The 12,344-nt window shown below is 42.4% G+C and overlaps 1 protein-coding gene across 1 annotated transcript; it reads right to left on the reverse strand.

Moving 5' to 3' along the window:
• Positions 1 to 1,894: 1,894 nt before the first annotated feature.
• c22h2orf68 (chromosome 22 C2orf68 homolog) lies at positions 1,895 to 12,019 on the reverse strand. The gene is made up of 4 exons (XM_049470704.1): positions 11,816 to 12,019; positions 9,733 to 9,848; positions 7,362 to 7,507; positions 1,895 to 3,369 (listed from the first exon to the last, which is right to left on the reverse strand). Exons 1-4 carry the CDS (start codon positions 11,923 to 11,925, stop codon positions 3,247 to 3,249), a joined length of 495 nt encoding a protein of 164 aa, XP_049326661.1. The 5' UTR covers positions 11,926 to 12,019; the 3' UTR covers positions 1,895 to 3,246.
• Positions 12,020 to 12,344: the final 325 nt, after the last annotated feature.

Here is a 12,344-nt window from a genome sequence, read left to right on the forward strand (position 1 = left end):
GTGTGGAATAAAAACACATGATTTATCCAGTTCTTCTAAATGGAAATGTTGGCTCAACTCTCACCTTGTGTTTTCTTAAATCTATCAGACCTGATCTGACTCAGGTTCATTCACAGGTCTTTCAGCCAGGTGAGCTGCACTAGGGAAATGAATTACATAACCCTAAAAGCATAACACACCCAGAAATGGGTCAAAGCACCACATAACCAAATACAACAGTGTCTGACTCATTAAGACCAGTAAATGCTGCCCCCTGGTGTATGACCTTCATACTGTTCCTATTGCTACATTGCTATTATTTTTAACCACATAAATAACGCGGATACATTCATTGAAACAGAATTAAATCAAGTTTATGAGAATGTATTGTGTTTGCTTTAAAAAACAAACTATCCCGAAAACAATCAAGTAATTTAAATGAAAAAGTCTGTTCTTGTTACAGTCACTGAATCTATGTCTCAGTTTAGTTTAGTTTAGTCTGTTACCATTTGGAAAGGGCATGTCTGGCTCAGGAGACTTTATTAATATTTGATTATTAGTTTGGTTATTATCTCCTTTAAATAATGCTTAAAGAGCCACTAAACCCTAAACCATATTTGTTTCCATTATTAGCTGAATTGTGTTCCTTTGAAGTAATGAAACACAGCAGTCCTGCTTAAAATTTGTAGAAACATTTCCTAACCTAAAAAAGGCTTTTATTGTGGTAATTTTTTCGCCTCTGCAGGGTCCACACAGGTTCAACTTCTGCTATAGACGTGGATGATGTGTCCGTGTACTTTGGTGTACATCATCACAATCAATCAGTAATACTGCCCCTGAGAGCTGATTGGCCCTAAACCCATACATCAACCAGTGCCCCACCCAAACTACCCTCCCATTTTTTTTTCAAATGATGCACCCATCATGCCTAGATCTTACTGTACAAGCCTGTGGGGACAGCGCTATGATCTGGGGTTTCTGCACTTGGTTTGCAGGTCTAGGTTCAGTAGCAGTATGTGCCGAAGAAATTAGGTCAGCTGACTACCTGAATATACTGAATACAGACCAGATTATTCCAAATATTATAGTGTGTGACCTTTTTTTGGCCAGGCAGTGTATGTCCAGCACCATGGTATGAGAAACACCCCCATATCTTGATTATTGTCTGACATACAGTATGCAACACCTACACCCAAAAATAACTATTCAGGCGTCAATAGTCTACTAAATGTTGTTACATTCCTCTTTGGTCCAGTGTTCCTTGAAAAATCTGAATTTACTTTTTTTTTTAACAACAGGATGGTGCAGGAAGCTTTTGCGGGTAACTTGGCTTCACTTATTTATCCTCTAATTGTTTCAGTACTAACTATTGCCTCATCTTATTTAAAATTTCTAAAGCTGTTATCATTGGTAATCATTTGGCCGTTCTTCGATCCTTCCCCACTTCCTTACACATCTTTATGGTTTTGGGTGCCATTTCATAGCATTTCAGATCATTTTAGCTGAGCAGACTATAATTTGCTGCACTTCTCTTTAATCATTTTTTTTATAAGTTTTTAATCAAAGTAAGTTCTTTATCAGAAGGAAATGACCTACAACCAACTATTCCCCCCATCCTGTCTTAAATAGGGGTAATAAATTGACAACTTTTATTCCACGGAATCAATGACTACACCAATTAAACTCTTTACTGCTATTATCCTGATCAGACTAATGTGTGGCATGCATTTCCTTAATTTCCCTCTATATCTCTATTACACCAGTTCTACCAAACAACAGTGATTAATCAGGTTAATGATGTGGGCTGATACTTTCTCTTCTTCACAAAGAGCATTACCACACATGCTCTCACCAAGCTGCATCATGTCGCATGAAGCGGCCATTCATTAAAACATGTCAACTGATGTTTTTAATCTAGAGTCTTAGAGTAATCTTTAATCTCAGAGTAACAGTAACATACAATCACAAGCAGTTTTTTTGGCATACTTTACTTTATCCCTAATCACAGAGAACATGGTTACAAAAATAAAATTTTCTTCAACTGAAAGAAGGCATGACAAGAACAAAACTAAACATCCAGAAATACGAGACCATCATTAACAATAAATAGACCTTTAACAAGATCTGAGATGTAACCTGTCTTATAAAAATAACAAAATATAATGATATATTTAGTGAAAGAGATGTATGTCAGTTACGGGACAAGACAACCAATTAATCAGTCTTCAATCAGCCTGAACCATTTGTGTTATTCTGATATTAGCACATTAAAGGAATATATATATATATTTTTTTAACATATTTTTAATCTTTACTGCATTTAAGCTAAAAAAAAAAAAAAAAAAAAAAAAAGCAAAACATAGCTGATCACCAATCACTAGCTCAAAACTAAAGAAACAAACTTTGACATTACCTGATTGGTTGAAACTTGTGAAGATTCCACTTTCCACAGTAATATTACTTTTAAGGTGAAAAATCAGTGTGTGTTTATTGACCCATAGTTACTATGATTTAAAAGACATTTAAATGGTTTCTTTTTGCATCTGATCCAGAGCTAAACATTATAAAGACTTCGTAACACTTTACTGTAGAGGTCCATAATATAGGCTAAATGACTCCCACATAAGCCTTTTATACAGCAAATAACTTATATAAACAAATATAAAAGCAGTACAACCAGTGCCTGTTGTCATAAATTTAGTTTATATATTATAATATTGGTGAATAAATTCCAGAACATTTGGACATTTGAAGCTTGTTTGAAGGAACCTTTATAAATGTTTATGTAAGTTTATATTAGTTAGGAAAAGCTGTACTGGTCATGTTTCCTAATGTCTGGTGCCCTACAGTAAAGCGTTACCAGGCTGGCATGTCCGCTGTCCAATAAACTGTACAAAACGATGAAACCTTTTCACATCAGCAGTCTCTGCATAAGAACACGCTCTCCTTCCAGACGCATTCTGCAGGCAGCTGGTTGAGATGTGACCGCTGACCTGAGTGCTAATGATAATTCAGACAGTCACTGACTGTTTTGAGAGTGTTTGCATCACGTCACTTGTACCATACTAGCAACAGATTACAACTCATCTCATGTAAGATATGGGATTATCTCTACATTACAGATGGAGGTGTCCATCTTCATTGTACAACATCCTTGTTTCCTCTGCCTCACACCGTTAGCTGAAGTCAGGCTCAGTGGTGTGAATGCTTCTCAGACTTCAACAGTCCTAATTTCCATCTATCCACCATGGCTTCCCCTTCGAAACCTCAGCGTTTGTCACGGCGCTTATCCATTTCTTGTCTGATTCGTGCCAACAGTGCTGCCCTCATGGCAGCATCCAGCACGTTCTTTTCCTCCACCCTTTCAACCACGTTTTCTGGCTCATCCTCCTGAAAAAGAACAGGTCAATACAAATTAATTAACAGGAAAAGGATGAAAAGGTTGATGGTGGTGAATAATTCTTTGTCTGGCTAAAGGCACTTTGAAAATTTAAAAAACATTTCTTCACCGTATTTAGAACTTGATGGCAGCAACACATCTTAAAATGTTGGGATTGGGCAACTACAGGCTGGAAAAATAAATGGTGCTAAAAAAAACTGCTTAAATAGGAACTATATACAACTAATTCACAGGACTGGATCCAAATCAGCAAAACACTGCACCTGTTAGAGCCAATATTTACATTTTGGTAAATTATTTGTTTCTATTAAAGGACCAATATGTAACTAATTTTCGGTGGTAAATGATAAAATAATCAGGATGTATCATCAGATTTTAAGGAAACATGTTGAGTGAAAGTACTGGCAGCTCTTGTCAGCAGGGCTTCAGCAGTACGTTCCTATTTTAAGTTTTCACTCCGTCCTGGAGTTTTGTGTCAGTTTTGTCCTCTGTCTCCTCCTGCTGCTCGTTCCCCAACACTTACCCCACCCCTGAGGTTGCCAGTACTCACACTAAACTACAGCAATCGATGCTGCAGCAAAGGAGCTAACTAGCAGGGCTGCTTCAGTTAAACCTCAGCTGCTACACAGAAAAAAAGCCTCAGCATGTCTCAAAACAGATCAGTGACCAAAGCAGGAACATAACAAGAGTAAATACTAGCAGTGAGTTTGAACAGTGGAGACTTAGATCTTAAAAAGACTACAAGACCCAGAGCTGCTACTTTTCTCCTGAACAGGTAAGCTAACTGGTTAGCTAATTCAGTCAGGTACTTTATCACCACCACTAGAATGACTTACTAGGGACTGGTGTTTAAAGTCATTTAAAAATTGAATGTTCACATTCATATTAGTGATATGTGTGCAGCTGCCTGGGATAAAAAGGCAGAGGGTCTCTGAGAGAGAGAGAGACCGTTAGATTAGCAAGGCTAGCTACAGTGATCTGAATGCGCTGGATAACACAGTCGTGCTACACATCCTAACGTGAACTGAGCTCAATAACAACGGAGGAGCAGCCGTGTCACATCTGATTAATACCTCGGCAGTGATGAGTACTCCAAAATATACTCCAGAAACCGATAGTTATATAGTGACTCAGTTTAGCTCTCAATGTGTTTATATATTGAGTGATTTGTTACGGCCAAAGCAATTTATAGTAAACTTTACTTATGGTCATTCCTAGCTATTTAGTTGTTTATTTATATGTCTGTCGTGCAACATACAGTCAATATAACACTAGATACAAGTTTTAGAAGAGTCCCTTTCCATTATCTGTCTCTCCTACCAGCTCTGGGGTGTTCACTGGATTGTGTAGATTCAACCTGGCTTAACTTGGCAACCCGAGGTAGCATCGTGGCTGGGAAGGGGTGGGCGGAGCAGACTACATGTGTGATGTTTTGAAATTGGACCGCTCCAGCTATTTCACACGCTTGCTCTCTTTTTCTACAGAATGAACCTTTAAATGTGTAAAGTGTATTAATAAATACACTTCATATAAATGTTTAATTTAATGTACTAGCTGAAAGTTGAGTTATGCCAAGCTCAAACTACACATCATTTTTGTCCCTCACGATGTTCAGAACGTCAGATTAAGCAGTTATCTTCGTTTTGTGTCATTCTCGGGGGACTGGCAACACTCAAACAGAAGCCCTTTGCATGATGGTGCTTAGAAATAAAAAAAGAGGAAAAAGTTCCTGGGTGACCCAAATGGACATCACATGTTTTGTGGGACTGTTACTCCAGAGAGAACTTAAGGTATGGTAAAGATGTAGCTACTTAGGTTGCGGTGCCTGTAAACAGAATATTTCATGGATGAAGTAGATTATTAGATGATTATTAGATTATTCTTCTGTTTCTCTGGTCCAGTAAACTGCAGGAGCACCGTCCCGCTTTCTTTTCACCATGTTTACATCTGTGCGCCTCAGAACGCTCTGTCTTCCTATTGGTCAGTGTCAGGGAGCAGGTCGCGGAGCAGCATGTCAAACTAGACGTTAACATACAAAAAATTCTAACATGCTAGTCTTTCCGTCAGACGCTCCGACGGCGTCGCTCACTTCAAATTACTGATCTTTGACTGTGTCACACTAGACGGACATTTGACGCTCGCGACACTGAAATTCAGATCCGACGCACGCAATTTGTTGGCGCCAACAAAATCGGGTCAAAATCATGTAGTCTGATCCGGGCATTAGATACGCAATGTACTAATGGATGACTGAAAGACCATAAAAATGTTGAACTATATTGGAAGGTTGAAGACTTTGACCTAAAAACCATGACTAACGCTGGCTCCCACAAACCACTGACACACCCTAATTTCAGTGAAGGGCAAGAAAAAAGAGCTGTCTAAAGATGTCAGGGACAAAATTGTTGACATACACAAGGTTGGAACGGACTACAAAGCCATAAGTAAGAAGCTGGATGAGAAGGTGACAACTGTTGGTGAAATTATTTGGAAGTGAAAGAAGTACAACATTTCCGTCAGTCGACCGAGGCCTGGAGCTCCATGCAAGATATTACCTTGTGGAGTCTCATTGATCATGAGAAAGGTTAAAAATCAGCCAATAACTACACGGGAGGAGCTGATAATGATCTCAAGGCAGCTGGGACCACAGTCTCCAAAAAAACATTGATAATACACTGAGACGTAATGGTTTAAAATCCTGCAGTGCACGCAAGGTTCCTCTACACAAGAAGGCTCACGTCCAAGCCCGCCTCAACTTCGCCAATGAACATATTAAACTAGAAGAAATGTCTGACTGCTGTGTTTGCCAACAAGGGTTTTGCTACCAAGTATTAAATGATGTTTTACTAAGGGGTCAAATAATTATTTCCTTCAATGAAATTCTAATTAAATTTTATTTCTCATTTCATATCATTTTCTTAGTTTTTCTTTTAATATTTAATGTGTCCTTGTTAAAATAAAGCTGGAATAAAATTATGAGACGTTTCATTTATTTTTTGTATGAACATGTTAAAGTCAGTGGGAGATCAAATACTTATTTCCTTCACTTTAGTGCAAAGTTGGTGAGCCGGATAACTTGATTTGTGATAAACTGCGATGGTGTACTTTTGTTACTGTAGATGTCCAACATCTGTGGCCTAGTATTACCAACCTGGCTACAGTTGCCATTCCATCTTAAAACAGAAGGAGTTTCCATTTTGCCAACATTTATGCACCAATCAAATACAAAATTATATAACTTTGCAGATAATAAATAATTAGTCTAAATTGACATTATTACCAAAGCCTAGCACTGACACAAACCAACTACAGAAAATTCTGGGTCCAAGCTCTTCGGAAGAGCCACCTATCAGCTCGCCCAGTTGGAATACTTGAAATGAATTTCAAAGCACTGAACAGTGAATTAAGATACATGGATAGATACACAAAAGTACCATTTTAGAAAGAAGGAAGAAGATGTGCATCACCACCCTGGTGCAGTACTGCCATTGCCTAAAAACTGAAATTTATATTATTTACTTTATTTAAAAAAACGATTTATGCAACAGGGCGGCACGGTGGCGCAGTGGGTAGCACTTCCGCCTCACAGCAAGACGGCCTGGGTTCGATTCCCGGCTGGGGCGACCCTGGTCTTTCTGTGTGGAGTTTGCACGTTCTCCCCGTGTCTGCGTGGGTTTCCTCCGGGTTCTCCGGTTTCCTCCCACAGGCCAAAGACGGCACGTTCAGGCTAATTGGAACTTGATTGAAATTGCCCCTTAGGTGTGAGTGTGTGAGTGAATGTGTCTGTGTGTCTGTCTGTGTCTGTCTGCCCTGCGATGGATTGGCGGCCTGTCCAGGGTGTATCCTGCCTTCCGCCCGATGCCTGCTGGGATAGGCTCCAGCCCCCCCCCGCGACCCTTCACGGATAAAGCGGTTGACAATGAGATGAGATGAGATGAGATTTATGCAACAGACGTTTGACAGATCTGGAGGTTCTGCGTACCTTGTAGACTATAAATGAGGTTACATGGCCACTATCAGCTTGATAGTCAAGCCAGAACAGCTCACTGCCTGTGCTCTCCTGCTCTGTGCTGGAACTGCTCTCATTCCATTCCTCTGCTTCTACACCAGCCCCCGGCTCAGAGCCATCTGAAAGAGAGCGTTCACAAACACACAATATTACAGACAACCTCTTTAAAACAACGTTTCTGTGCAATGGTATAATTACATTCTTGGAGATAGGACAAAAAAACATACATTAAAAAAATAAAAGTACAATACAACTACAATACTGCAATATAAATGAATAAATTAAACATTATATTTTGTGTATATTTTAAAGTTTTATACATTCAGTAGAAACAAATCTAATAATCTAAAAATGTGTCTATTCTTTTTTGTCTATCTTTAGTGTAAAATAACATTAGTGTATTAAAATTAAATACACTGCTCAAAAAAAATAAAGGGAACACTCAAATAACACATCCTAGATCTGAATGAATGAAATATTCTCATTGAATACTTTGTTCTGTACAAAGTTGAATGTGCTGACAACAAAATCACACAAAAATCATCAATGGAAATCAAATTTATTAACCAATGGAGGCCTGGATTTGGAGCCACACACAAAATTAAAGTGAAAAAACACACTACAGGCTGATCCAACTTTAATGTAATGTCCTTAAAACAAGTCAAAATGAGGCTCAGTATTGTGTGTGGCCTCCACGTGCCTGTATGACCTCCCTACAACGCCTGGGCATGCTCCTGATGAGGTGGCGGATGGTCTCCTGAGGGATCTCCTCCCAGACCTGGACTAAAGCATCCGCCATCTCCTGGACAGTCTGTGGTGCAACGTGACGTTGGTGGATGGAGCGAGACATGATGTCCCAGATGTGCTCAATCGGATTCAGGTCTGGGGAACGGGCGGGCCAGTCCATAGCTTCAATGCCTTCATCTTGCAGGAACTGCTGACACACTCCAGCCACATGAGGTCTAGCATTGTCCTGCATTAGGAGGAACCCAGGGCCAACCGCACCAGCATACGGTCTCACAGGGGGTCTGAGGATCTCATCTCGGTACCTAATGGCAGTCAGGCTACCTCTGGTGAGCACATGGAGGGCTGTGCGGCCCTCCAAAGAAATGCCACCCCACACCATTACTGACCCACTGCCAAACCGGTCATGCTGAAGGATGTTGCAGGCAGCAGACCGCTCTCCATGGCGTCTCCAGACTCTGTCACGTCTGTCATGTGCTCAGTGTGAACCTGCTTTCATCTGTGAAGAGCACAAGGCGCCAGTGGCGAATTTGCCAATCCTGGTGTTCTCTGGCAAATGCCAAGCGTCCTGTGTTGGGCTGTGAGCACAACCCCCATCTGTGGATGTCGGGCCCTCATACCATCCTCATGGAGTCGGTTTCTAACCGTTTGTGCAGACACATGCACATTTGTGGCCTGCTGGAGGTCATTTTGCAGGGCTCTGGCAGTGCTCCTCCTGTTCCTTCTTGCACAAAGGCGGAGGTAGCGGTCCTGCTGCTGGGTTGTTGCCCTCCTACGGCCTCCTCCACGTCTCCTGGTGTACTGGCCTGTCCCCTGGTAGCGCCTCCAGCCTCTGGACACTACGCTGACAGAAACAGCAAACCTTCTTGCCACAGCTCGCATTGATGTGCCATCCTGGATGAGCTGCACTACCTGAGCCACTTGTGTGGGTTGTAGAGTCCGTCTCATGCTACCACGAGTGTGAAAGCACCACCAACATTCAAAACTGACCAAAACATCAGCCAGACAGCATAGGTTCTGAGAAGTGGTCTGTGGTCCCCACCTGCAGAACCACTCCTTTATTGAGTATGTCTTGCTAATTGCCAATAATTTCCACCTGTTGTCTATTCCATTTGCACAACAGCAGGTGAAATTGATTGTCAATCAGTGTTGCTTCCTAAGTGGACAGTTTAATTTCACAGAAGTTTGATTTACTTGGAGTTATATTGTGTTTGAGTGTTCCCTTTATTTTTTTGAGCAGTGTATAACAAAAATAAAAATCTGCAGCAAAATGAACGTGCAGAATATTAAGTGCATACTATTATATATCAATATTATATATATTTTTAATATATGCAAACATAAACAAATAAAACAAATAAAAGTAAATACTCTAATTAAGAAGCAGTGTTCACAGTTCTGTTTAATAACCTCTTTTTCTGTTTCAGATAAATCCAGTTTCCAGTTTTATAAGACACACTTAATAATAAATCTGATAATAAATAATTATCAGATACCGGAATTTTCATGACAAACCGCACACGCTCCTAACAATGTATCTGAACCAAAATAAAAAGAGAGAAATGATGCATCAGTAAACGCTTAGGGGTTGAGCTCTTACTCCGGAGGCGGGGGTGGTAGACCTCTCGGTCGGGTCTCCGGGGGCGACGCGGGGCGGTGGTGTGTCTGCGCTTCTGTTGCTCTTTAGCCTGTTTCACCTCCTTATCATAATCATCCCTTTAAAAACACACAAACATTACAACCTGTAAGTGAGGCAGTGTTGAGGTGAGGCAGTGTTAGTGAGTCAGTGTTAGTGAGTCAGTGTTAGTGAGTCAGTGTTACAGTGAGGCAGTCTTAGGGTGAGGCAGTCTTAGGGTGAGGCAGTGTTAGGGTGAGGCAGTGTTAGGGTGAGGCAGTGTTAGGGTGAGGCAGTGTAGGGTGAGGCAGTGTAGGGTGAGGCAGTGTAGGGTGAGGCAGTGTAGGGTGAGGCAATTGTTGGGGTGAGGCAATTGTTGGGGTGAGGCAATTGTTGGGGTGAGGCAATTGTTGGGGTGAGGCAATTGTTGGGGTGAGGCAATTGTTGGGTGAGTCATTGTTAGGGTGAGGCAGTGTTAGTGAGTCATTGTTAGTGTGAGGCAGTGTTGGGGTGAGGCAGTGAAGGGTGAAGCAGTGAAGGGTGAAGCAGTGTTGGGTGAAGCAGTGTTGGGTGAAGCAGTGTTGGGTGAGGCAGTGTTGGGTGAGGCAGTGTTGGGTGAGGCAGTGTAGGGTGAGGCAGTGTAGGGTGAGGCAGTGTAGGGTGAGTCATTGTTAGGGTGAGGCAGTGTTAGGGTGAGGCAGTGTTAGGGTGAGGCAGTGTTAGGGTGAGGCAGTGTTAGGGTGAGGCAGTGTTAGGGTGAGGCATTGTTAGGGTGAGGCATTGTTAGGGTGAGGCAGCGTTGGGTGAGGCAGCGTTGGGTGAGGCAGCGTTGGGTGAGTCATTGTTAGGGTGAGGCAGTGTTGGGTGAGGCAGTGTAGGGTGAGGCAGCGTTGGGTGAGGCAGCGTTGGGTGAGGCAGCGTTGGGTGAGTCATTGTTAGGGTGAGGCAGTGTTGGGGTGAGGCAGTGTAGGGTGAGGCAGTGTAGGGTGAGGCAGTGTAGGGTGAGGCAGTGTTGGGGTGAGGCAGTGTAGGGTGAGGCAGTGTTGGGGTGAGGCAGTGTTTGGGTGAGGCAGTGTAGGGTGAGGCAGTGTAGGGTGAGGCAGTGTTGGGTGAGGCAGTGTTGGGTGAGGCAGTGTTGGGGTGAGGCAGTGTTGGGGTGAGGCAGTGTTGGGGTGAGGCAGTGTTGGGGTGAGGCAGTGTAGGGTGAGGCAGTGTAGGGTGAGGCAGTGTAGGGTGAGGCAGTGTAGGGTGAGTCATTGTTAGGGTGAGGCAGTGTAGGGTGAGGCAGTGTAGGGTGAGGCAGTGTTGGGTGAGGCAGTGTAGGGTGAGGCAGTGTAGGGTGAGGCAGTGTTGGGGTGAGGCAGTGTTGGGGTGAGGCAGTGTTAGTATCAGCAGCTGTTTAAAGCTCTCAGTACAGGATCCTACGGTGGCCGAGAAAGCCCAGCGCAGTGCAAATTGAAAAGCGCTGCAAAAGCACAAAACACATCAATCAAAATTACAACACAGGCGCAGCAAATAGAAAAACGCGCTGCAAATAGAACCACAACACAACGGAAGTGAGTCACAACACAACGGAATTTTCCCGGGAGACCTTAAAAGATGCTGTACCAGCTGTATACAAAGGACAGTAAGTGGCAAACAAGCTTCTGAAAAGTAAGTTATGTTTATTACCTGTGATTACCACGGTTGTGTGCATATTATTAAAAGTTCTGCTTCACAAAACGCCTTGTTTGCCACTTATTGTCCTTTGTACACATAGTGAAGTCCGAGACGTTACTGAAGACGCAGCTTAGCTGGTACAGTATCTTTTAAGGTCCCCCGGGAAAATTCCGTTGTGTTGTGACTCACTTCCGTTGTGTTGTGGTTCTATTTGCAGCGCGTTTTTCTAGTTGCAGCGCGTGTTTCTAGTTGCTGCGCCTGTGTTGTAATTTTGATGGATGTGTTTTGTGCTTTTGCAGCGCTTTTCAAGTTGCACTGCGTTGGGCTTTCTCGGCCACCGTAAGGATCAGTAGCGGCGGCTCGCTGCGCTGCGCTAGCGGACTGTTAGCCTGGCAGCTCCGACTCTTACCTCGCGATCTGATTCCTCCGGATGTGATGCAGGAACCCGTGGCTCATGTCTAAGCGGCCCCCGGGTTTATATTTGAGAGCTTCCCCCTCAGCATCCTGCAGAACCTCCATAATTTAAAGATTAAGCGGAGAACACGCGCGCATTCCCCCCACACACAGACCTCTCACTGCCTGCATCCTCTTCTTCCTGTAGCGCTGAGGCGGACTGAGCTCTGTTCAGCGCTGCTGCCGCCTACTGTTCAACAGCCCCCCCCCCCCCCCCCGCATACTCAGCGCCCTCTAACTATATCTATATATATATATCTATATATATATATATATATATATATATATATATATATATATATATATATATATATATATATATATATATATATGAATTATTCATTATATATAAATTATTAAAACAATGTTATATTAAACAAACACTATAGTATAGTAACCTGAGGGCTAGATTGCGCAGGTGGTGCGCATTAGTCTTAGTCTTTTTCTGCTATAAGGCTGATAACAAAACTCATTTACTAAATAAT

The sequence above is a fragment of the Astyanax mexicanus genome, chromosome 22 (assembly GCF_023375975.1).
Source record: "Astyanax mexicanus isolate ESR-SI-001 chromosome 22, AstMex3_surface, whole genome shotgun sequence".
In the NCBI taxonomy this organism is placed as follows: Eukaryota; Metazoa; Chordata; class Actinopteri; order Characiformes; family Acestrorhamphidae; genus Astyanax; species Astyanax mexicanus.

Bases quoted from the DNA above. Each gene is read 5' to 3' on its own strand.
- c22h2orf68 (XM_049470704.1), bottom strand. From the start codon at position 11,925: ATGGAGGTTCTGCAGGATGCTGAGGGGGAAGCTCTCAAATATAAACCC. The intron at 9,849-11,815 runs GTAAGAGTCGGA...GTGTTTTTAAAG, and splicing joins CGGAGGAATCAGATCGCGAG to GGATGATTATGATAAGGAGG. The intron at 3,370-7,361 runs GTACGCAGAACC...GTTCTTTTTCAG, and splicing joins CCTCATTTATAGTCTACAAG to GAGGATGAGCCAGAAAACGT.